At 40.3% G+C, this 26,226-nt stretch overlaps 1 protein-coding gene across 1 annotated transcript in view; it reads left to right on the top strand.

Moving 5' to 3' along the window:
- map2 (microtubule-associated protein 2) overlaps positions 1-26,226 on the top strand; it is a 123,895-nt gene that overhangs the window by 81,136 nt on the left and 16,533 nt on the right. The window contains exons 6-12 of the mRNA XM_079882009.1: positions 13,741-13,815; positions 15,745-15,960; positions 19,156-19,455; positions 20,618-23,335; positions 23,653-23,853; positions 24,307-24,444; positions 25,634-25,692. Of these exons, the coding sequence (XP_079738135.1) occupies positions 13,741-13,815; positions 15,745-15,960; positions 19,156-19,455; positions 20,618-23,335; positions 23,653-23,853; positions 24,307-24,444; positions 25,634-25,692 (3,707 nt within the window). The remainder of the gene's footprint in view (positions 1-13,740; positions 13,816-15,744; positions 15,961-19,155; positions 19,456-20,617; positions 23,336-23,652; positions 23,854-24,306; positions 24,445-25,633; positions 25,693-26,226) is intronic.

Raw genomic sequence — 26,226 nt, 5'->3', positions numbered from 1 at the left:
TGTTTGCCAGATGTGGGCCACAATTAAGCCATAGCAATGCCGCATGTCAGCCATAAACAAAATAAATGAAGCCAAATTGGCCCACATCTGGCCCAGACACCAAAGTTGCTGTGGCCCAGATCCGGCAAACAGGAGCGGACCGCCCAAGTGCCATCATTCCACGCGGTATGTGGGCCAGATGAAAGTGTCAAGTGTGGGCCAGATCTGGGCCACAGCAACTTTGGTGTCTGGGCCAGATATGGGCCAGTTCTGCTTCATATGTTTTGTTTACGGCTGACATGCGGCATTGCTATGGCTTAATTGTGGCCCACATCTGGCAAACAGGAGCGGACCGCCCAAGTGCCATCATTCCATGCGGTATGTGGGCCAGATGAAAGTGTCAAGTGTGGGCCGGATCTGGGCCACAGCAACTTTGGTGTCTGGGCCAGATATGGGCCAGTTCTGCTTCATTTGTTTTGTTTACGGCTGACATGCGGCATTGCTATGGCTTAATTGTGGCCCACATCTGGCAAACAGGAGCGGACCGCCCAAGTGCCATCATTCCACGCGGTATGTGGGCCAGATGAAAGTGTCAAGTGTGGGCCGGATCTGGGCCACAGCAACTTTGGTGTCTGGGCCAGATATGGGCCAGTTCTGCTTCATTTGTTTTGTTTATGGCTGACATGCGGCATTGCTATGGCTTAATTGTGGCCCACATCTGGCAAACAGGAGCGGACCGCCCAAGTGCCATCATTCCACGCGGTATGTGGGCCAGATGAAAGTGTCAAGTGTGGGCCGGATCTGGGCCACAGCAACTTTGGTGTCTGGGCCAGATATGGGCCAGTTCTGCTTCATTTGTTTTGTTTACGGCTGACATGCGGCATTGCTATGGCTTAATTGTGGCCCACATCTGGCAAACAGGAGCGGACCGCCCAAGTGCCATCATTCCACGCGGTATGTGGGCCAGATGAAAGTGTCAAGTGTGGGCCGGATCTGGGCCACAGCAACTTTGGTATCTGGGCCAGATATGGGCCAGTTCTGCTTCATTTGTTTTGTTTACGGCTGACATGCGGCATTGCTATGGCTTAATTGTGGCCCACATCTGGCAAACAGGAGCGGACCGCCCAAGTGCCATCATTCCACGCGGTATGTGGGCCAGATGAAAGTGTCAAGTGTGGGCCGGATCTGGGCCACAGCAACTTTGGTGTCTGGGCCAGATATGGGCCAGTTCTGCTTCATTTGTTTTGTTTACGGCTGACATGCGGCATTGCTTTGGCTTAATTGTGGCCCACATCTGGCAAACAGGAGCGGACCGCCCAAGTGCCATCATTCCACGCGGTATGTGGGCCAGATGAAAGTGTCAAGTGTGGGCCGGATCTGGGCCACAGCAACTTTGGTGTCTGGGCCAGATATGGGCCAGTTCTGCTTCATTTGTTTTGTTTATGGCTGACATGTGGCATTGCTATGGCTTAATTGTGGCCCAAATCTGGCAAACAAGAGCGGACCACCCATGTACCATCATTCCACGCGGTATGTGGGCCAGATGAAAATGATGGCACTTGGGCGGTCCGCTCCTGTTTGCCAGATTTGGGCCACAATTAAGCCATAGCAATGCCACATGTCAGCCATAAACAAAACAAATGAAGCAGAACTGGCACAAATCTGAGCCACAGTTCATTTTAATTCGGGCCCAGATTCGACACCTTGTATGTATACCTGAAATGATAGCACTTGGGTGGTCCACTCCTGTTTAACAGATCTGGGCCACAAGCAGGCCATTTGTTCAGCCACATATTAGCCAAGAATTAACTAAATAAGCCTTAAATGTGTGTTTTTGTGTGTGCATGCTGTGCCATTAAAACTTTGGGAAACTCAGTGACTGAATATCACTGACACTAAGTGAACTCTGCATCAACAATATCCAACATACAGAAAAGAGAAATGTAAAAATGGTCCCTCTTTATGTTAAGATAAGTTACAACAGATGATTCAAACACATTTCTGAAAACATTTGCATCATTTATTAATATTGCCAAAGAACAACCCAACCCACATTTTCAAAACTGGAAAGCAATCTAAACAAAAAAAACACCAACAATAAATAAACACAATATATGCATAGAAAGCATAGTAAAAACTAAATAAAAACAAAACATGTTTCCAGTAGCCTTGGTCATCCAAAAAAAAAAAAAAAAAAAAAACAGACAACACAAGTTAACACACTACAAAAATTTAGCAAATTGATCCATCCAAAATTATAGAATTTGACCTCCTTGACTGGGCCCATCTGCATCATGGCAATCTTGCAAGCCTTTATTGGATACACAAATGAAAAAAAAAAAAAACTGTTGAATCAGTAACAGAACGCTGATAATACAATAGTGTTGAAGTACAAAACAAACACACACACAACTACTTAGAAGCCAAATTAAATAAAAAAGCCCTAAACAAAATATAATTAAAAAATAAAATAAATAAATACAAAACAAAAAAAGCAGGCACTGTAGTGAGAGATGCGTTCAGGAATTACCTGCATCTATACACCGTCTATTTACTAATAGTGAAGCTGCAAGTTTTAAAAACTTTAAAAACGTCTGTCTCTGTGCTTTAATCAAAGCAGCACATTAATATTGAATGGTGAATAAATGGACTGGAACTACCAGTGCATTAAACGGTTTGGTAACACTGTAAGGTCTTATTTGTTAACATTAGTTAATGTATTAACTAGTATTAACTAACATTAACTAGGCTACATTATGTATTAAGCTTTCTTAAAGTTACAGTCAATCATTGTTTGATCATGTTAGTTCACAGTGCATTAACTAATGTTAACAAATACAACTTTTGATTTTAGTAATGCATTAGTAAGCATCACAATTAGCATTAATTACGATTAATAAATACTAGGGGTGGAACGGTACACAGAAGTCATGGTTCGGTTCATACCTCGGTTCGGACATCACGGTTCGGTACGAGTTCTGTACAATGGAGGGAAAAGCAAAACAAAAATGTAGAGAGCAATTTTTTTTTCTTGTGCATGTCTGTAGGCTGTACCACCAAAGGAAAATAAGTGTCTTAAAGGAGAACTCCGGTCAATTTTAACATTGAGCTCATTTTTTTGTAAATTTGGAGTGCTGTCAGTACAGAGAACAACGACACAAATCGGTGTTGCCTACACCGTGTTATCCTCTTTAAAATTTGCACCCTGTTGACTTCAATGGGGCAAGTTTTAAACCTGCTTTTAGCCTCTTAACATCCTTGATGTGTCATTACAAGTGCACCAGCCATGTGAGTGATTTTATTCAGAGTGAATTTATTCTCCACTGTTGCTTAGTTACTAGGGCTGTCACTTTACGTTCGAAAATCGATTGCACAATCGATCGGACCAACCAACACAAGTTTCGAAAACGAATAGGGAATCGATTTAACGGTCTTTTCTCGGAACGCGTCCAGCTCGTCACGATACGCCCGCAGCGAACGCGCGTCACACAGCAACTCTGACAAACACACATTATACTTCTGCATAATGTTTCTATTTTTACTACAAAAATGTGAATTCTGCCGGTATTCAGACAGTCTCATGCATACAGATACAGATTCAGGCTACGGTCAACAATCGCCACGTAGGCAACATTTGTTTGACTTTTCTAACCGTAAACACAGCCATGTTGAAGACAGTAATGTTTTTCATTGATGTTATGGCAGTCCACTGTGCTTATTGCTTTTCGAGAATGTAGCACTCCTGTTTGTCATTGTGCACGAAACTTCACGCCAATAAATCAACAGGAATATTGCTGACTTGTGTGCGTCTCAAGCGCCCTCTTTACGTTCGTCCTAATGCCTGTTAGTTGTCCGTGGATTTGCCCATATTTGGCGTTTAAAATGGAAATGTCTTTAGACATGGAAAATCGATTTTACAATCGATTCAATGAACACATATGTCTCAAAAATCGAACAGGATTTTTTCACAAAAGTGACAGCCCTATTAGTTACCTATGATCACGCGTGTGAACTCGACAATCGACTACTGTGAACTTCGACCGAAAACAGGATGTAAATACAGGTATGTGCGCTGGCTGAATTAACATCACTTTTATTCATATCTTTCTCATCTACTGCAGTCAGATTCACCGCGTTCACTCTGAAGGAATCACTCACATTTTCTGTGCACTTGTAATGACACATCAAGGATGTTAAGAGGCTAAAAGCAGGTTTAATACTTGCCCCATTGAAGTCAACAGGGTGCAAATTTTAAAGAGGATAACACGGTGAAGGCAACACCGATTTTTGTCGTTGTTCTCTGTACTGACAGCACTCCAAATTTACAAAAAAATTAGCTCAATGTTAAAATTTACCGGAGTTCTCCTTTAAGCCTTGTATTTTTTTAAAAATGTTTTATTAATAAAGTAAAGGCATAGAACCAGTTTATTTGTAGTGCATTGACAATAGTTTTATATAATTAGTTTATTAATTAAATTAATAAAAAGACAAAAAGAACTTGAGATGTGTTTTGTAATTGTACCTGAATTAATTTAAAATAAATTTGCTACATTTCAGATCAATATATTTGTTTTCCTTAAAATTTTAATGAACACTAACTTTATTCTCATGTTAATTATACATAATTTATTTCTGTATAAAATAATACTACCATTAAAAACACATTTGATTTTCTTTTTTTAATCAATGTAGAATGTGTAACTTAAAAATAAACAGATTACTGCTCTGTTTATTTTTAGGACAAGAAATGAAAACCAATGCAATATGATGAATGTCCAAAAGATGGCACCCACAGACTGTTTTTAAATGGGGTTGGATAAATATTTTTTGCTTTTAAACAGTGTGTGTGTGCGTGTGAGAGAGAGAGAGAGAGAGAGAGAGAGAGAGAGAGAGAGAGATTTTGGTTGGGTGACAGTTGTAGGTTACAGTTTGACAAGAGTTTACAGTTTGACAAAAGCACAATGTTGTGTTTTATTGCGAGTGTACACAAATATAAGTAAACACTTTGCAGTTTGAATGATGTCCTGTATGAACAAAATGATGGAGTATGTTTTTATGTTTCCACTGTTCGATCGCGCCCACACCTCGATCTCTCTCTCACACACGCACGCACACAACATATTCCAGCATTGCAATCTTGACATCGCAGCCTGTTCATTATAGACACAGAGCTTCAGAGCTAAGGCGGAGCTACAGATTAGGTGTCCCTAAAGAACCCGCGTATCTAACAGTAGTTCCGCATTACATTAATTAATTTGCACGCAAGTTTTTTTTTTTTTAATACCGTGTATTTTCCGTGTATATTCATGCACCGAACCATGACGCCCGTACCGTTTCGGTTCAATACGAATACATGTACCGTTCCACCCCTAATAAATAGAACAAGAATTGTTCATGCCACATGTTAACTAAAGTAGTTAACTAATGTTAACTTGTAAAGTGTTACAAATGGCTACACCTTGCAGCCAATCAGAATAAAGTATTCAGACAGACCATGGTATTATACACAATAGCAAAAACACAATGTAACTGACTTACTGGTGTCTTGGACCCTCCTCCGTTTTTCTTTCTCTTCTCCCTCCGTCTCGGTCACTTGCAAGATGAAGCCATTTTTTAATAAATGATTCGATCTCTTGATCGGTGGCCGCAGCTGTCAGTCTGTTGTTTCTGACAGTTCCTAAAAAAATATAACATTGTAAATGCAAGGATGGACTACACAACTTTTAAAATCTTAGGACCAATTAGGTAACACAAGCATTAGCGCATAGTTAATGCATAGTTAGCCAGCGCCAATGTAAAGAACATTTTGGCCATGGCCAAGGACACTCTTTGCTTCCAGATGTCCAAAAGGAACAAGTTTGATGCCTGCTAGGAAGATCGGACTGCGTCAAAAAATGGAAATCACATTATGAAATAAATGTTTATCTCCAAAACACATTGGCCACAATTATTGGCACCTCTAGATTTTGTTTACGAGTAAAATATCTCAGAAGTATATTCCCATTAATATTGATCTTTTTTAGCACACCAGGGTGACTAGAAGTGCCTCTAAGAAAATAGCTAAAGAATTGAAAATCCCCATTTTTACCATCAGGGCAATAATTAAGAAGTTATAATCAACTAATGATGTTACGAATCTGCCTGGAAGAGGACGTGTGTCTATATTGTCTTAATGGACGGTGAGGAGGAGAGTTTGAGTGGCCAAAGACTCTTCAAGGATCACAGATGGAGAATTGCAGAGATTAGTTGAGTCTTGGGGTCAGAAAGCCTAAAAAAAAAAAAATTAAACAACCCCTACATCCCACATGTTGTTTGGGAGGGTTTCAAGAAAAATCCTCCTCGCTCCGCTAAAATTAAACTCCAGCATATTCAGTTGTCAGACATGACTGGAACTTCAAAAGGGACCGTATTCTATGGTCAGATGAAACAAAAAAAGGGGCTTTTTGGCAGCAAATGCACTAGATGTGTTTTAAACTGTAGGCTATTTTATTCCCACCAGCAGTTTTCTGTAGCAAATCACATTGACACATGTTATTAAGGTGAAAACATCCTGACTCAAAACAGTAAATGACAAAAAAAAAAAAAAAAAAAAAAAAACATAAAGCAGCCACCTAACGTTAATTTTATAATTAGTCTACTAGGGTATAATAAAAATGTGAAATACATAGAGGAATAGCCTAATACCTGAACCAACTTTTAAATAGTCTACCTGAACCCAAAACATCTATTATTGTTACTTTGTAATCATCTCATAAAAGCTTTTATTGTAAGAAAAAGCATGTAGTTTTTTTTTAATTTGTGCATTATTCCTAGGGTTAATGAAACATTGCTGTCACAAAGTAATACAACTAGTGCAGTATTATGTCCAATGTATATAAACATGAATGTCAAATTACACTATAATATATATTTATCTTGTCATTGTTGTGCCAAAATAAGACACGAGATAATACTTTAACCGTGCAGAACTGACTAAAGGTTGGGAGAGTGATAGGGAGCAACATGAGCAAATCTAAATGTAACGTTAATGGCGCGCCGAGCAATCGATACTTGTTCATTTCGCATTCGTGACAACCAATCTAGCTTAGAGTTGAACTGCCAAAATAATGTAACTTCGAATAGAAATGATTCCATCGACTCTATATAACACAACATGCAGACTCCAACTTGATATAACGAAGCAATCGCTAACAAAAAGAAACATTTATCTATTATGTCTTACCTTGACTTTTTGCAGTACCGGTATCCGTCCTCCTGACAATCCTCTGACGTTTTGGTTTTGAGCGCCTTTTTCGCGCTTTCCGGCATCGTTTAAATTTAAAGGGCCGTGAACTGGAAAATCGTCCGTTAGATTTTTTTTCTTCACAGACAACTGCAAATGCAGTAAATATTATATTTAAACATAATAGATCTCTAATCAGCAAAAAAGTGGGAACATTTTGTCATGAATACAGGGCTTTGAAAAAGTATTCAAGAAAAAATATCAAAATAATATTTTCTCATAGCAGGTTCTGCTGATTTGTCATCTTCATTTAATTGTATTTCATCACTTATAGTGTCAATTAGTATTATCATTTTTTAATATTTAATAAAGATTGTTTATAGCCTAAAGATGACAGTTGTATAAATGTAAATTTATATTTAGCCAGAAATGTAAGAAAAATGTAAGGTTTATTTAGAATAAAATATTATATATATATATATATATATAAAATGAAATACAATTAAATGAAGATTAAGATATATATAAAATATTTTACATATTTAAGTATTTTAAGGGAGTTTAAAATATTACCCTTTGTGGGGTCACTTTGACACACCTAGGAACAGTGAATCACAACCTCAATGTCCCCTTATATTCTCCACAACAAATCCTGTACATTTGTTATAAAAATAGCCAAATAATAGTTTTGTCATAATTTTAAGTCATCTTGAGGCCCCAGTGGAAGTTTGTCCAGGTCTGCTCTAGAAGTTAGATGACACTGCTAGCAAGATAAGCAAGGTTACACCGAGTAGGCTACAACATGTTCCTGGCTCAACATCTTTGTTGATCCTGGAACAGCATTCGACCAATTAGATTTGAAGTTTGCAGTTATGTCAAGTTTAGGCTTACAACCATGCTTTTAGATCAATGTTATTATCATTACCCTCTGATTGTAGGTTTAGGGTTAGGGTTAGGACAATTTTTATGGACAGGAATGTTATTGCTACAAAATGTTACATGTTACATGTATGTTACAACAAAATATATTGATACAGGAGCATGTACTTGGCAAAATCATTGTGCCCCAAGCTTTGCACAAACAGCAACTAAAGTATCTTCTTGCACATCCCAAAACCATAAAAAATCTTCATAACTTTGAACCTAGACACTTGAACTTTTCTAGACACTCTACCTACAATACATATGTTAGCAATAGCATATATGTCATAGATGTAAGTACATGTAGCCTCACATCCAGCCTAAGGCCCCGTCCACACTACTGCGTTTTCGTTTAAAAACGGAGACCTTTTGCTCCGTTTGCACCTCCCGTCCACACTAAAACGGCAAAAACGGAGACCCAAAACGGAGAAGTTTAGAAACGCTGCCGACCCGTTTTTCGTTTTGAATCTCCGGAGTGTGTTTTAGTGTGGACGGGTCAAAACGGAGGACTTTAGAAACGATGACGTAGTAGATGCTCATGCTCGGCTCTATGATTGGGTGTCGTCAGTCATGGCGTATATCTTTGCTAGCAGCTGTTGTCCAAGTAAATCCTGCATTTTACAATGATATAACTGCCTACATGCGCCGGAGGCAAGCTATTATTCGAGCGATCTGTGACAATTCCCTTGTGCAGCGGCGGCATCGACCGTACATGGAGCGTCGGTTTTGGGTTAACCCGGGAAGAACGCTTGGTATGGTGGGATCATTTTATCAATGAAGTTGTGTTTACACCGGCACGCGCATGCCCAGTGTTGGTGAATGGTCACGTGATCCGCGTTTTCAGTCGTTTTAATGTGGACGGAGACCAATTCTAAAATACGCAGCTAAAACGCTGGTGTGGACGGAGATCGTATTCGTTTTAATTCTCCGTTTTTAAACGAAAATGCAGTAGTGTGGACGGGGCATAAGTGTCTGCTCCATCCATACCAAAAAAGTATTGTTAAATGTTGTTAAATTAAAAAAAAAAATGTTCAGGCCATTACAGTTTCAAACTTTGTCCCTTTTAAGCTAAATTAGCCATTTTCAGAAGTGTTGCATCCAATCCAGAAATGGACTTACCAAGTAGGTTTTAATTTTTGGGAAACACAAAGAATATTTGCCACGTTGATATGCCGTATATATTTCCCAAACGTGGCCCAAAATGTAATTAATTATTTGGGCAATATTTGCCATGTCATATGTGGGCCACTTTTGCCTCACATCCAGATGAGATAGTGCTCACTGAGCCATATCTTTGCCAAAACTGAACCAGATATGTTTTAAGATAAATGGGTCACATTTGCAGCATTATATGTGGGCCACTTTTGGCTCACACCCAGATGAGCTAGTGCTCACAGAGCCATATCTTTGCTAAATCTGGCCCAGATATGTTTTAAGAAAACTGGGCCACATTTGCTGAAACATATGTGGGCCATTTTTGGTTTACATCCAGATCAGTCATTGTCGATTGTGCCACGTTTTTGCCATAGGTGGCCCACATTTGGCTTGTGATATATGGGCCACATTCATTATTTATCATATGGGCCACTTTTGGCTCACATCCATATGAGCCAGTGCTACTGAACCATATCTTAGCCCAAACTGGCCCAGATATGTTTTAAGATAACTGGGCCACATTTGGAGCATCATATGTGGGCCACTTTTGGCTCAAATCCAGATGAGCCAGTGCTCACTGAGCCATATCTTTGCCCAAACTGGCCCAGATATGTTTTAAGATAACTGGGCCACATTTGGATCATCATATGTGGGCCACTTTTGGCTCACACCCAGATGAGCCAGTGCTCACTAAGCCATATCTTTGCCAAAACTGGCCCAGATGTGTTTTAAGATAACTGGGCCACATTTGGAGCATCATATGTGGGCCACTTTTGGCTCAAATCCAGATGAGCCAGTGCTCACTGAGCCATATCTTTGCCCAAACTGGCCCAGATATGTTTTAAGATAACTGGGCCACATTTGGATCATCATATGTGGGCCACTTTTGGCTCACACCCAGATGAGCCAGTGCTCACTAAGCCATATCTTTGCCAAAACTGGCCCAGATGTGTTTTAAGATAACTGGGCCACATTTAGATCATCATATGTGGGCCACTTTTGGCTCACACCCAGATGAGCAAGTGCTCACTGAGCCATATCTTCGCCAAAACTGGCCCAGATGTGTTTTAAGATCACTGGGCCACATTTGCAGTATTATATCTGGGCCACTTTTGGCTCACACCCAGATGAGCCAGTGCTCGCTGAGCCATATCTTTGCCCAAACTGGCCCAGATGTGTTTTAAGATCACTGGGCCACATTTGCAGCATTATATGTGGGCCACTTTTGGCTCACACCCAGATGAGCCAGTGCTCACTGAGCCATATCTTTGCCCAAACTGGCCCAGATGTGTTTTAAGATAACTGGGCCACATTTGGAGGATCAAATGTGGGCCACTTTTGGCTCACACCCAGATGAGCCAGTGTTCACTGAGCCATATCATTGCCAAAACCGGCCCACATATGTTTTAAGATAACTGGGCCACATTTGCAGCATTATATGTGGGCCACTTTTGGCTCACACCCAGATGAGCCAGTGCTCACTGAGCCATATCTTTGCCCAAACTGGCCCAGATGTGTTTTAAGATAACTGGGCCACATTTGGAGGATCAAATGTGGGCCACTTTTGGCTCACACCCAGATGAGCCAGTGTTCACTAAACCATATCATTGCCCAAACTGGCCCAGATGTGTTTTAAGATAACTGGGCCACATTTGGAGGATCAAATGTAGGCCACTTTTGGCTCACACCCAGATGAGCAAGTGCTCACTGAGCCATATCATTGCCAAAACTGGCCCAGATGTGTTTTAAGATAACTGGGCCACATTTGCAGCATTATATGTGGGCCACTTTTGGCTCACACCCAGATGAGCCAGTGCTCACTGAGCCATATCTTTGCCCAAACTGGCCCAGATGTGTTTTAAGATAACTGGGCCACATTTGGAGGATCAAATGTGGGCCACTTTTGGCTCACACCCAGATGAGCCAGTGTTCACTGAGCCATATCTTTGCCAAAACTGGCCCAGATATGTTTTAAGATAACTGGGCCACATTTGCAGCATTATATGTGGGCCACTTTTGGCTCACACCCAGATGAGCAAGTGCTCACTGAGCCATATATTTGCCCAAACTGGCCCAGATGTGTTTTAAGATAACTGGGCCACATTTGCAGCACTATATGTGGGCCACTTTTGGCTCACACCCAGATGAGCCAGTGCTCACTGAGCCATATCTTTGCCAAAACTGGCTCAGATGTGTTTTAAGATAACTGGGCCACATTTGCAGCATTATATGTGGGCCACTTTTGGCTCACATCCAGATGAGACAGTGCCACTGAGCCATATCTTTGCCAAAACTGGCCCAGATGTGTTTTAAGATAACTGGGCCACATTTGCTGAAACATATGTAGGCCACTTTTGGCTCACACCCAAATGAGCCAGTGCTCACTGAGCCATATCATTGCCAAAACTGGCCCAGATGTGTTTTAAGATAACTGGGCCACATTTGGAGCATCAAATGTGGGCCACTTTTGGCTCACACCCAGATGAGCCAGTGCTCACTGAACCATATCTTTGCCCAAACTGGCCCAGATGTGTTTTAAGATAACTGGGCCACATTTGGAGCATCAAATGTGGGCCACTTTTGGCTCACACCCAGATGAGCCAGTGCTCACTGAGCCATATCTTTGCCAAAACTGGCCCAGATATGTTTTAAGATAACTGGGCCACATTTTCAGCATCATATGTGGGCCACTTTTGGCTCACATCCAGATGAGACAGTGCCATTGAGCCATATCTTTGCCAAAACTGGCCCAGATGTGTTTTAAAATAACTGGGCCACATTTGCAGCAGCATATGTGGGCCACTTTTGGCTCACATCCAGATGAGACAGTGCCACTGAGCCATATCTTTGCCAAAACTGGCCCAGATATGGTTTAAGATAACTGGGCCACATTTGAAGCATCATATGTGGGCCACTTTTGGCTCACATCCAGATGAGACAGTGCCACTGAGCCATATATTTGCCAAAACTGGCCCAAATGTGTTTTAAGATAACTGGGCCACATTTGCAGCATTATATGTGGGCCACTTTTGGCTCACATCCAGATGAGACAGTGCCACTGTGCCATATCTTTGCCAAAACTGGCCCAGATATGTTTTAAGAAAACTGGGCCACATTTGCTGAAACATATGTGGGCCATTTTTGGTTTACATCCAGATTAGTCATTGTCGATTGTGCCACGGTTTTGCCATAGGTGGCCCACATTTGGTTTGTGATATTTGGGCCATATTCATTGTTTATCATATGGGCCACTTTAGGCTCACATTCAGATTACACATTCCCATGAGTGCCGCATCTTTGCCTAAAAAGGCCCACATGTGATTTAACATATTTGGGCCATATTTGCCATTTTACATGTGGGCCACTTCAGGCTCAGACACATTTGGTCCGGGCCATAAGTAGGCCAGCAGTGCCGCATCATTGCCTGAAGTGGCCCACATCCGTCTGCTATCTGGGATTCGGCATACCAATCCTGAACTTAGACTTCTCTCTGCTCAGCATTTCCTTAGAAACTTGACACGCACATACACACGACCCTGCATTTATATCTTCGGGGGGGAAATTTTACAATCAAATATATTGTTGTTAAACTCTTTGCTCCTTGGTGTCCTGTTGTAAGCTAATATAAGCTAATTACATTTTATCCCTTCATGGCTCTATTTTTCCTTGTTAAAACATGCCCACTGGGTTTCACATGGTTTATTTTTCTTGTTTGGACATTTAAAGAAATTTTGCTTTCTTAAGATTAAAAAAGTCACACCAGAGCTGGCTTGCATTTTGTGACCTTGTTCCCTCCATGTATTTTGTATGTATTGTATCGGTTCTTGTCGCTCTTTACTATTTGCCATTAAAAGGCAATCATGAATGAATGAATAAATAAATAAATACGTGGAAAATTCACAAATTTGTAGGGTCTGTTCCAAAACCTTGTGAACCTAGTTGACTTTTTACGATACCTACACTACAATTCAAAAGTTTGTGGTCGATCATTTTTTAAAATGCTTTTGAAAGTAGTCTGTTATTTTTTATTTTAATATATTATATAATGTAATTTATTCCTGTGATTGAAAAACGGAATTTACAGCACCATTTCTCCAGTCTTCAGTATCACATGATGCTCCAGAAATCATTCTAATATGCTGATTTGCTGCTCAAGAAACATTGATTATTATTATCAATGTTGAAAACAGTTCTGCTGCCTAATATTTTGGTGGAAACCCTGATACATTAAGCTTTTATTTAAAACATAAAACATACATTTTTAAAGATTATAAATGTCTTTACTGTCTGTAATTTTTGATCAATTTAATGCATTCTTGCTGAATGAATTCTTTAAAAAAAATCTTGCCAATCTCAAATTTTAAACAGTAGTGTATGTAGGAACAGAGCCAAAATGGGACGCCAAATTTGTAAATGTGTTGATCTGATCTTGATCATTGTCTTCTTATTTTGTTTATTTACAGTGGAAGACTCTGCAAACCTGCCGCCTTCACCTCCACCGTCCCCAGCAGCGGAACACTTTGGGCCTTTGGATCAAGGTAGGGTCATGCTTCATGTGTGTATGGAGAGAGGTGAGGTGAGAAACACACTGAAAGAACTTGAACACCTTTTTTCCCCCCCATGAGTATTCTAGTCACCCTCTGACCCTGGCTTGAATGAGGGTGTTCTATTTGGGGACGCCTGCTAGTCCCACCCCTTCCAGGCTGATTTCAACCCTCTCACAGTGCCCTACAGATGCCCACACGCCGCTGATCTGTGGGGTTGGTCTAAAGATTGATGGAGTTGTGTTTGCAGGATCAACTTTGCCTCCTTTGTTGACATCATTCAAGTCGAACTCCTCTTCCTCATCCAGCATCTTCAGCTCTTAAACATGGCCTCATCTTCATAATTGCTAAATCCGGGAGCTTATCTTGATCAAAAACCCAAGCCAAAGTGACCCCACCCCTTTCTAGTCCTCGTAACCAATCAAACCCAACCCCTCCTTATACCCCGCCGAACCATGGATCTTGACTCTGCCCTGCATGAAAGCCATAAACCTTGAACTGAATGCTGTACTGTCTCACTTGCAGCTGATGTTTCCAGGCTGTTGCTGAAACCGTGTGGCATTCAGATTGCCTGCTCATCCTCTCTCCAAAGCCCCTCTTTAGAGATCTGTTGATTGCTCCAAACCTCTCTCAGTTCCTCTGTTCGTCCCTGTCTTTGGATTTGCATGTTGTATTGTAGGTGCTGTTGATGTTGTGGGCTTGTGCTCGTTCATCGTTTTGACTGTGTCTGTCTCTACTGCCCGTGGTAGGCCGATGCCATGCTCAGATCACTCTCTGAAGCTACTCAACTAAACATTAATGCCACTAACAGCCTTAAGGAGATCATTAAGTCATTAAGCGGATACGTAAAGTTAACATGAAATCAAAATGGCCTCTTTTTAGTACATGTTCCTTGTGTTATTGTGTGCAAATCATCGGTGCACATTATTCTAAAGAATTAAATCATCACTTTTTACACCTTTGAACAACTTTTACTTTATGGTTTTACCTTTTTTTTGTCATTTAAAGTTAAAATTAAACTCACTTGTAACTACATTTTATGACATGTATTTACAATTTAAAGAATCTTTTATAGAGTTATGTATATCCAAAATTGTTTAATCTTTTTTTCTTTAGGTTGAATTTTATTAATTTTACTGTGCCGTGAAGCTGATAAACCTAAATACAACAACATTAAATATATATATATAAAAATACATTTATTTTAAGTTCTTCTTTTTTTTTGTGTGTGTATATATCTATGCAATATATTATATAATTTTAATATCAGCCATTTATCAGTTATTGGCTAAAATATTAAAATAATTATCGACTTATCGGTATCAGCCAGAATTTAAATATCTGGGCATACCTAATATTAACCAATCACTCGTTGACCCTTTACCAAGCCTTTTGTATTTACTGCTCACTCATAAATATTTTTGATTTTGATTTTGGTTGTGAATGACGTTTCATATTGACTTTCAGCAGACACTAAAGAATGATACAGTTTCATCCTCAGTTTAGACTTTAGACAAACCTATAAAATGTCATCAGAGATGTTCAGACTCTGGTTATGGCATAGCGCCACTACGGTCACACTTTGTGTTTCTCGACACTGTGTGTTTGTGTTTGTGTTGTGTGTCTTTCTCTTTTCCGTACACATTACACATACTCCTCTCTCGTTTTATTTCTCACTTTTTCTTTTTAGCTCTCTTTCCCCTTATTCTCTCTCTCTCTCTCTCTCTTTATCTCCTCCCTTCCCCCTCAGTTTTTGCATATTCTGATTAGCCTTCTTTTTACTTTCTCTCTTTCACTTGTTCCTTTTTTCCTCCCTTACTTGCTACACCTTTTCTATCTTCCTCTCCTTTTCCTCTCTGTCTCTTTGTCTCTGTCTCTTTGTCCAGATTTCCCTGCAGTTCTTTTCCTTGTGTCTATTTGTAGATGTAGGGGATGAGGAGGAAGCAGGTCCTCTCCGCCGCTTCCAAAATTCTCGCGAGAGGTGCAAGTTCCTCGCCCCCTCCATCTCAGTGTCTGTGCCTGAGGATGACCCCTACCACTCTGACGAGGAATACTATGAGCACCCTTTATTCAGCCCAGAGTGGACGCGCTCTGGCTCTCGCCCCCCAGGGCAGGCCGCCGCGTTTAGACAGATCGAAGGTGAACCTCGCATGGTTCCTCTCTGCCATTCTCTCCTCCCCTCCTTCTCCTTTTTCCTCCTTTCCTCTCTCTTTCCTTCCACTTATTTCTTCAGCTCAGCATCAACACCTCTCTCTCTCTTGCTTTTCGCTCTCTCTTTCTGGTCCGCCTCTTCCTGTCTTTTGTCTCTGTTGTGTCGTGCCCACTCTGACCGAAGCGTGTCGTGTGGGGGTGGTATCTGTTTTTGTACCTTGTTCATCGCAAGTCATTTGGATTTTCGGCAACTTTTGTGCCGTGCAGTACAAAGGCACGACCGTTTGTGTTTTTAGGCAAAATCCCTGCTGCTATGCATGTAGTGCTCAGTTAAAGGAGGAAAATCACTGACTCTGAAAATGAAATCCAAATGACTTGCAGCATCAGCAGGACATTTGTGCATGCTGTGCACATTTTCTCCTTTGCCTGTTTGCCGTCTTCTTGTGTCCGCATCTGTCCGCCCGTATGTTAGCCAGTCTGTCCATTTGTACTTTTGATTGTCCCTCATCAGGCCCAAAAACGTACCCATGCGTCTCAACAGGCCCCTCACATTTCTCCAACCTGCTGATGTACACATGCTGTAGATCACAGGATGACTTTCAGCTCTTCACATGGTGGCCCACACACACAAGCATCTCTGACCTTATTGCATCAGTGAAGAAGGGGTAATCGCTTTCAGCGCCAAAATGACTCAGTGAGGGTTGTGTTTACAATTTAAAGGAGCCATGAACTGATTTTTTTTATTTATTATTTTAAAATGTTTCCTGGGGTGCACTTACTAATGTTAGTATGATTTCTACCTAAAAAATGTTCATAATATAGAACCCTGATTTTAGCCCTCTGATTTGAAAGCTCTGTTGGAAGGGGCATGTCTACTGTGAGACTTCACTCAGTGTAATCGCCCACTGCAGTTATTGGCTAACATCTTGGATATGAAATAATGCTGAGACATTCACATAGTTGAGAATAAATAACCACTTTCCTAGAATTAGGATCCTTTGATAGGTAAGGTTATTTTAGTCCAGTGATCTCTTCTCATCTCACTAACCTGCCAGTGGGCGGGGCCAAAGACGCGATGATGTAGAAGTAGGCGTCGATTTGATTCTACAGAGGTGGGTCTTTCGCCGCACTATTACATCATAATGTAACACAATTCCAAACAAGACGATTTCTGAGCTTATAGTATAGTACAATGACCTCATGTGTTAAAAGATCTTGACCCCTTTTTTTTGGGAACCAAGAACTTACTGCAACCAAAGGGTTTTCAGCTGTTTACCCAAAGGGTTTTCACCTAAACAGCTTTGTTTTATAAGCTGCGAGCTTGCAATCTGAATCAAATTTTATAAAAGAAAGACTGTTTGCAAAATAACTCAAGACAATAAACTGATAACACACACTCTATTGCAACCAGAGCAGTCTTTTTAAAATCTTTAAACGAAAGCAAATCTTTTTAATGAATTGGTCAAAAGTTCTTATTCATGTCCAATTCGAAATTAACTGAGAACTGTTAATGAGTAATGTGTATTGTTTGTGAGATAACTGACTCATATGACAACATGTATAGTTAAAGCAGTGTTGTTTTAGTATTATTTATATACTATTTGTTCATTTGAATGAACTTTTATATTTTGAAAGCGAATTCAAATTAATAAACACTTTACCAATTTTGAATTAGCTTTTATTTTTATTCATTAATTTAAAATAAAAATTTTTTTTTACGTGCTTTAGAAATGTTTATTATTATTTAGCTTTCATTTGAGTTTATATCAGTTTTAAGTTTAGTATCTTTAATACTTTAATGTATTTCAGTTAGTTGTGAAGGCAACATTTCTAGTTTTTTAAGTTGAAATAATTAATCTTATAATTTAATACACATATTTTTTATATTAATGTATTTTATTTTTTATAAATATTTTTAGCTTTAGTTTACAATAATAACACTTTTTTGAGTTTGAGTTTAAGGTTGTGTTGCTTCCTCAAAAGAACTAAAATAATGCAATAAGTGGAATTAGAATCATTAAATCCCTTAGAACTTTCTACATTTGACATTGAGTTGCTGCCAATTTGTCCCCCCCTCTCTCTCCTATACCCTCTCTTTTCTCTCTCCTTCCACTGCAGCATCCTGCTGAGATGTGACCTGGTATGGTCTGCGTCGCCATATCTAGCCTGGCTCCCAGCAGAGACTGTTGCAGTTTCTTATCTCCCTTTCTCTCTCTCTCTCTCTCTCTCTCTCTCTCTCTCTCTCTCTCTCTCTGAACTACATCATAAGCTTTGTTCTGAGCAGAAATTCTGCCTCTCCGGTTTCACATTCATTCTGACATCTCAATAGTTCCCTGGCCGGCATTATTATGGTGCTGTGGGTTTTGTTGGGTCTCAGTTGTGAGAGACAATGCAGATGCACACAGCGTTGTGTGCTAGTGTGTTGTGTGCAAGTAATGTTTCATGTTCAAGAATAAAATTGAACAAATGAAGGAGCTGATATAGTGTATTTGTCATAAACTTTTGAAATGAGCATTGATAATGTAACTGAGAGGTACATATTTGGAAATTAATAATCTAGTGATTTATATTATTATTTTTTTAAGCCTGTAGGGAACCCCCGTTGATTATTGAAACTGATTTAAGCAATTACAAGATAGATTATCTGCTGAATATCACCATGATATTATTGGCTGTAAAAAGAAAATCATTTTATACACAATATGACCAGTATTGTGTCTCTTTTTACTGGAAAGTAATTCCAATCTGGCCAAAGTAAAATCAACTGATGCATGTTACAGAGCAAAGCACAGCCTGTCTGAAACACTGTAAACACAGACAAGCGGAGTGATCAGAACTGATTTTTTAGTCAAATACATGATTAAAAATGGTTCTTTGAAATTGCGAGAAAAGAATCAGTTACCTCTGTTATTTCGATCTTATCTGATTTTCCATCACAAAACAGTGGTGTCACATTAAATTGCTAATATATACAATTCTAAAACAGTATGTGCAGAATTAGATTGCATATTCATCTTCTTATTTTATCTGCTACCACTTTTTCTCAAGGTCAGAGAAAACACCCATACATACAGCAAAAGTCATGGCATAACTGATAGAGCTGAAAGTGTCCCACCTTTTAAGTAACCCAAGTCTGTGTTGTCTATAGTCTTGATGTTTCCACTTGTCTCCCTCTTTATGAAGAAGAGGAGACCATAGAGAGTCTCTCAGCTGCGGAGGAGGAAGAGGAGGAGACTTCAGAAGCCGCAGCAACAGCAGCAGCTCTAGAGGAAGAGGAGGATGAGGAGGAGCAGTGGAGTGGGGAGGAGCCTGAGCAGGAATCCCCATCTGAGCTCCTAGAGCGGGCAGAGGTCATAGGCGAGGCCCAGGCTCTGCCCGGCCTGCAGGCCGAGGCTGAGGTTCACACGCAGGCAGCTACTGCTGCTGACGAAGCCCCTAATGGGAGATCTGAGGAGGCAGGGGGGCAAGAAAGCCTTGCGGAAGGTGTGTCCATCCTTCTCACAACCTGCATGTTTCTCTCTCCCTTCACAAAAAAAAAAAGCTAAGCGAAAGCATCGTGAGAGCTTTCTAAGGGAATGTGGGTGGATGGCTCAAATATCTCCTCTATCTGCTGATGCTGCAAGGCAACACAGGCTTGATGGTGACCAGCTTCTGTGGCCAGAGCTGTGTGTTTGTCTGTCAATGTCTTTCTACTAAATTGCTTTTCCCAGAGCAGCTACCATCTTCTAGCTATCTGATGAAGCTTTTTCTGAACTTTCTGCTTATTTCTCTATTGACGCTACTGCTGCCAGGTCGACCTCTCTCATTGTTTTCCATTGCTCAGTTAATTTTTATTTGCCAGCTACATTGCCAGTTTGTGGGTGATTTTTGCTGCATGCGCCAACAAAACACCTGTTTTTACAAGTAGGATTCTGTTAGAATCCTGTTTTTGTGATATTGTGATATTGTGATATTGTGTTATGCTTTATTTTCAAAGGCATTTGAAAAGCCAAGCTTGTTGATTCAAATTTTATTTGTTAATTTTCATTTTGCTTTTTTCTTCACATGATCATTGTCATTTCACATGGTTAATAGAAAATGTAGAACAATTTTGAATAATAAAAAACAATGTATTATTTCATGAGTGGTATTTTAAGACAGTTACAGTCGGCCACATGTATACGTGTAATTTATACCCATTTAGTGCTTAAAATGAGCCTCATTAAACAGTACCTTGCTTGCACATTGTTGTCTTTTAGATTCCACCAATATTTGATTATCTTCTGAAAATCAGACCCACAGTGCATTTTCCATAATCTCTGAATATGTATTTGGCAGAAGTTTTAAGATCAGCTATTCCATCTTGCTGCTGGTGTACTGACGTCAGTATCGTGTTTGGACCACCTCCTTGGATATTTCATCTTCATTTTCTGGACCTCATCCACGCAACATTAAATGTTCTGGGTCTGCATGCTGATCCTGTCATATCCATGCCATCACTCCATCACTGAATTGGTATGTGTGTATCATCGGCTGCTGCTATTTGAAAATGGAAGTTCATTTTACCAAGAGCTTTGGCTGTCTGTGTGGTGGTTGGCCTGGCAAACTTGTACTTTGAATTATTAATAATGCAATACAATGCAGACTACTTGAGATTTGCTTTCAGCTGTGAAGATGGAAGCAGAGCGGCCAGAAAGCGAGAGGACAGATCCCATTGGCATGGACTTCACTGATTCCGCAATGCATCTAGATGATGAACTCCCATCTTACCAGAGCCTTACCAGAGACACAGATATGCCAGAAAGCCCCTTTGCTCGAACATGCCCCATGGAGGATTTTGAAGTGCCTCCAAGTTACCAGGGTCATGCCAAAGATCCAACTGAAATGCCTATTGTACAAAGTGGCGCTGTGAAACAGCCTTCAACCGAAGCAGGTGACTCCAGCAATATCCATGAGGTCAAACCAGGGCAGATTCAAGACAAACAAATGGAAAAAACAGCAACAGAGGGGGACATGAAGGACAAATCTGGCATGTCTGCTTATTTTGAGACCACTACAATTAAGACGGATGCCACTGGGTCTCAAGGAGAAGGGTATTATGAGCTGAGTACTACATCAGAAGAAGAAAAGGACTCTATTGGTAACCTGCCACTTCCCGAAATCAGCTACAGCACTTTGGCTCAAACACACTCTTTGGAAGTCCAGCCAGATCTTCCAAAAAGTAGCGCAGACACACTACTTACCACTTCACCAGCAGAGAGAAGAGATGACTGCAGACTGTCTCCTGGAAAACTGGCTCTAGATCAACGAAGTTACTCTTTGAACATCACCATTGGGGCAGTGAATCATGGCGATGCCCAAGGAAGTCCCAGAAACTTCTCTCCATTGGCCACCGACATCATGTCTCACACTAGTGGGAGCCTTGACGAATCTGCCGATTACCTTCCTGTCACAACTCCCTCAGTTGAGAATATCCCTCAGTTTCCACCACTGATCTTGGAGACAACTGCCTCTGTCACATCTCCATCATCTTCACCTCCCCAAGCAACAATCACTGATGTAAAGACAAGTCCACAGACAGAGTCTCCAGAATCACCTGTCCAAGCCAAATGCTGTTACAAAAACGGCACCGTCATGGCCCCAGACCTGCCTGAAATGCTGGACCTGGCAGGTACCCGATCAAGGTTGACGTCTGACAACGCAGAACCAGATATTATGAGGAGGAAGTCTGTCCCAATGGACATGTCTTCTATGGTGAGTGATTCTTTAGCGCATTTGTTCAAAGGTGACCAGGGCCAGATGGCTACAAAGAGAGAAATGCAGCTGGAGGAGCAAGGATATTGTGTCTTTAGTGAATACTCTGGCCCCATGCCATCCCCTGCAGATGTGCACAGTCCAATGGAATGTTCTCCTCAAATCTTCAACACAGTGATATCAGAGGAGAAAGAAACTGGTCTTGATGCATTTGGAAAACAGGAGTGTCTACCAACTGAAGATCTGAAAGCAACAGAGGTTGTTACACCACAGGCAGAACCAGCAAAAGAAAAATCAAGGAATGAAGATTCCTTTGAAAATGAAAGTGCACCTTCTGAACAACCTTCTACAGAGTCTAAGCAAGATGAGTCTGATCTTTTAAAGACTGAACCTTTGGAAGAAATCAAGAGTCCAACTTTACCTGACAATGAGAAAGGACAGTTAGACAAACAAGCTGAAACATTTATTACACCGAAAGTGACGGTTACTCTTGAGGAACCAAAGCCTGATTTTGATGTAGGTACTAATCTTGCAGCTGAAACCGATGCTGAAATAGCTGCCTATGAGAGGCAAATTCGCAAATTGGAGATGGAGGACCGACCTCTGAGTGTAGAGGAGGAACGGGAACTCCAGGAACTCAGGGAGAAGGTGAAGAATAAACCAGACCTTGTGCACCAGGAAGCTTATGAGGAGGTGGATGCAGAGGATGCATACCAGCTCACTGGAGCTGCAAAGGACAGAATTGCTCGGCCCATCAGACCATCTCCAGCATCTTCTGTAGAAAGTGCTACTGATGAGGAGAAAATGCATGTTGGCGAGTTTGAAAAACCTAGATCACCAGGTAAGAAAGAGGCTCTCAAAACAGATCCTAATAGATTATCTCCAGTTGGGTCTTTTGAGAAATATTTTAGAGAGGAAAGACCTTCTGAGCAGGAGGTAAAGCAGAAAGACTCAGTGGAGCCCCTCAAAGAGAAAGTTGCTGAGGAGAAACCTCAGCAAGCTCCTTCAAAGACAGATGAGGGTTCGGTTGACACCACAATGACACAAGAAGTAGAGGAAGAGGTAGAGCTTGCAAAGGAGCCCGAAGAGGTTATGCCAGAACCAAAGCCAGCTCTAAACTTGGATGAGAAGCCAGTGGTAGATAAAACTGAGCCAACTGAGGTTGTGGTCGAAAAAGAGGAGGTTAAAGAGGTTGAGAAAGAAGAAGTGGAAGATGAGGAAGTCTTGGATGGGGCCAAAGCTGCAGAAGATACTGTTGAGTCTCGAGCTGCAATTGAGTCAATAGTGACAGTGGAAGATGATTTTATCACGGTGGTGCAGACCATCGATGAGAGCGAAGTCTCTGGACACAGTGTACGTTTCTCAGCTCCCTCTGAAGAAGAACATCCAAAGCTCCTCCAAGACGAGGAAGAGGAGGAGGAGTCCGTGGAAATGGCACAGGAAGTAGAGATGGAGGCTCCCAGATTAGAGGAAGTTGTAGATGTTCCAGAGCCTATTGAGCCTTCTGTATGTCCAGCCAAAGAGATAGAAGTGCCAGAGAGTGAGGCCCCAACTCAAAGCTATGACGACTACAAAGATGAAACTACCATTGATGACTCCATCTTAGACAGCTCCTGGGTGGACACTCAAGGTGTGATTTTAATATCTGTTTTGCATTAAAATTTGCTCAGCAAATGACAGAATCTTTCAGAATTGTTAACTTGCTGTCTATATTTTTAGGTAGTTTGAAACGGTCATAAATTAGCTGGCTTGCCATTATACAGCAATACAATTTGTACAGTAATTTTATTATTTCTGTGAGAGCGTAAATTAGCTGGCTTGCCAGTATATAGCAATACAATTTTTCATTTTATTATTTCTGTGAGAGCCATGTTGAATTTCAAGTAAATGTATGTTTACACCCTGGTATAAGAGTAGCTTGGCTGTTTCACTTCATGTACTCTGTAGATGATGATAAGAGTATGGCTACGGAGAAAATTGAGCCTCTACCCAGAGTGATGAGCCCTGTCAAGAAACCACCCGCAGAGAAACCAGTCAAACAGAGGGCTAAAGGTGGCAGGGCAAAAGGACGAATCACCACCCCTGAACGTAAACCTATTCGCAAGGAGCCGGTACCCATCCAGAAAGATGAGCTAAAGAAGAAAAAAGGTTTTTGTTGCTGGAGTGACATTGTTTATTATGTATATCCTGTATTTATTTTTTCCATTATGATGGGCATTTTCTATAGCCCTCCACATGTTTTTTATTTTATTTTATTTAAACAAATCAAATACTTAAATCTTTATGTTTATTTCCACTTTGAATAGATGTCATGTATCAAATGTAAAATTTTGTATTAAGATTTCTTTCTTTTTTTTACTTAAAAAGTGCAAGCAATCTTTTGTTACATTTTCATGAATTACATTTTTATTAAAATGAATTAATTTATCATGCTTCAACCAATCATGTTTTCTTTTACCCCCCCCCCCCCATGACATCTATGTTAAATTATTCTTTCAATAAAAGATTAATTGATATTTTAAGGAGAGTGACTGTATCTCCTATTGTCCTGAATCGTACTGCTGCTGTGACTGTCCTTGATTCTTTGTCTCCCTCTTGTAGCTCTGATTAAGAAGGCTGAGCTCACAAAAAAATCTGATATTCAGACGTGCTCTCCTTCCCGGAAGAGTGTTTTAAAGGCTACCGTAAGGCACCCTAGACCTACTCAACATCACGCGTGTGTTAAACGGAAACCCACAGGTGATCTCTGTCACAAGGAGCTGTTTTGCAATGTGGCTGGCAAACATGGGCATTGGCATGTTGTTTTAAGAGTGATGCTTGTCTATTGTTTTATTTGTTTTTCTTTTCATGTATTTTATATAACAGATTGTTTTAGTTACATAAGTTTCATGTTCATGCAGTGTTTGTAATGAGGCTCACTGGTGTTTTATTCAATTGTTTTGTTTATAATGTTTTCATTTTCTTATAGTATGACCTTTCATTTTGTTGTCTGCATGTGTTCTCTCAGTTTTACATGCTTGTTCACACTTTGTTTTCTTTTCAAAGCGATGCTGCTTATTGAATGTTGTGCGTGTGTGTCTTGCGGTTAATTTTAAAGGATGTCCTTCTGACTTAAATGTGTTCGATTTTAAATATATGAGGTGAAGCATACAATAATCACTATTTCCTCTCATTTTGTAATGTTTCTATTCTGTTGTATACAACATTCAGGGACCAATTACATTGGTCTCCAGGCAACTGGTGGTTTGAGTGAGTTCTGGGCGCTTGTTTAAAAGAAATGGCCTCCATCTCTCTGGAGGAAAGGAACTTACTGTGCCATAATGAAGTTCCACTGTTAGCTTTCTGAGAATTGTGCTTAAATTCATGGTAGACATCTGATACATTGCTGCAATCCCCCAATTAGACTTTACTGAAAAGCCTCTTATATAATACAGTTCATTTTCAAATTCTCTGTTAAGCTGTGCCAAGTTGTTTCAGAGCATAGCTTTCCAGTAGCTACAGAATATTCAGTTGTGAGTAACAATCCATTTCATATTTGATCCTAAATAGCCCAATTAGAAATACTTTGGCTTGAGTATTTAAAAAATAAATCTCAGTTAATTTTCAGAGAGAACTACAAGTAAGCCTTTTGTTGGTTGATTTGCTTGAAAAGTTAAACACTTTGGTTCTGTGGCGCTTTCAGGAAATTAATCTAGTAGTTGACCAGCCCACACCACAACATTGACTCCACCAATGGTGTGAGTTTAGGGCAGCACTAACTGTATATGTATATGTGGCTGCTTTTGAATACAAGATTACATTTGCAGTGTGTTTGCTTGTGTGTAATGTTCAATACGTTTTATTTTCCTTAGAGATATCTCTACGGTCTTGGAAACAATATTTCTCTTTATCATTCTCAGTCTCTCTTTTTCTCTCTTTCTCTATGCAGTGTCTGCAGATGGTCGACTGCCCTTCAGTGTGGCCAGGCACTCCAGAGATCGGGTGTCTGTAAGAACCATATCAGATTTCAATTTTATACAACTATAATGTCCCCAATTCAAGCATAAAATTCGCTTAACAGGTTGTCGATAAATAGTCGAGTCTGTATACTAGGGATCCGCTCAAGTACTCATAAATATAATAGGGGTTTTACACAAACATACCAAAGGTCTTCTTTTTTAATTTTGTAGTTTGTTTGTAATTTTGTAGTTTGTTCATATACATAATATATATGAAATTTAATAAGTATTCTAGATTAAATTATGAATAGTGCACACTGCTTTTAAACAGAGCTAATAGAATGTGACAGAGCTGCATTTTGAGCCTCTGTACGCAGTCCCTTGGTTTCCACTCTTTGTATTGTCTGTACATCACATCTCATTTCTGCATTGTTTGTTTTACAAGTTTGCATTACTTTTCCTCCTTATTTCCTTTAACCTTAAAGTGATACATTGCGCCCCCTCAAGCAGTTTAATGGCCCATGTACTAACACTACATTCAGTGAAACTCAACAAGTTTTCTTTTTTTTTCTTTTTTTGTGCT

Source organism: Squalius cephalus, assembly GCF_949319135.1.
Source record: "Squalius cephalus genome assembly, chromosome: 9".
Taxonomy (NCBI): Eukaryota; Metazoa; Chordata; class Actinopteri; order Cypriniformes; family Leuciscidae; genus Squalius; species Squalius cephalus.
This window is presented reverse-complemented; position numbering and strand designations above follow the sequence as displayed.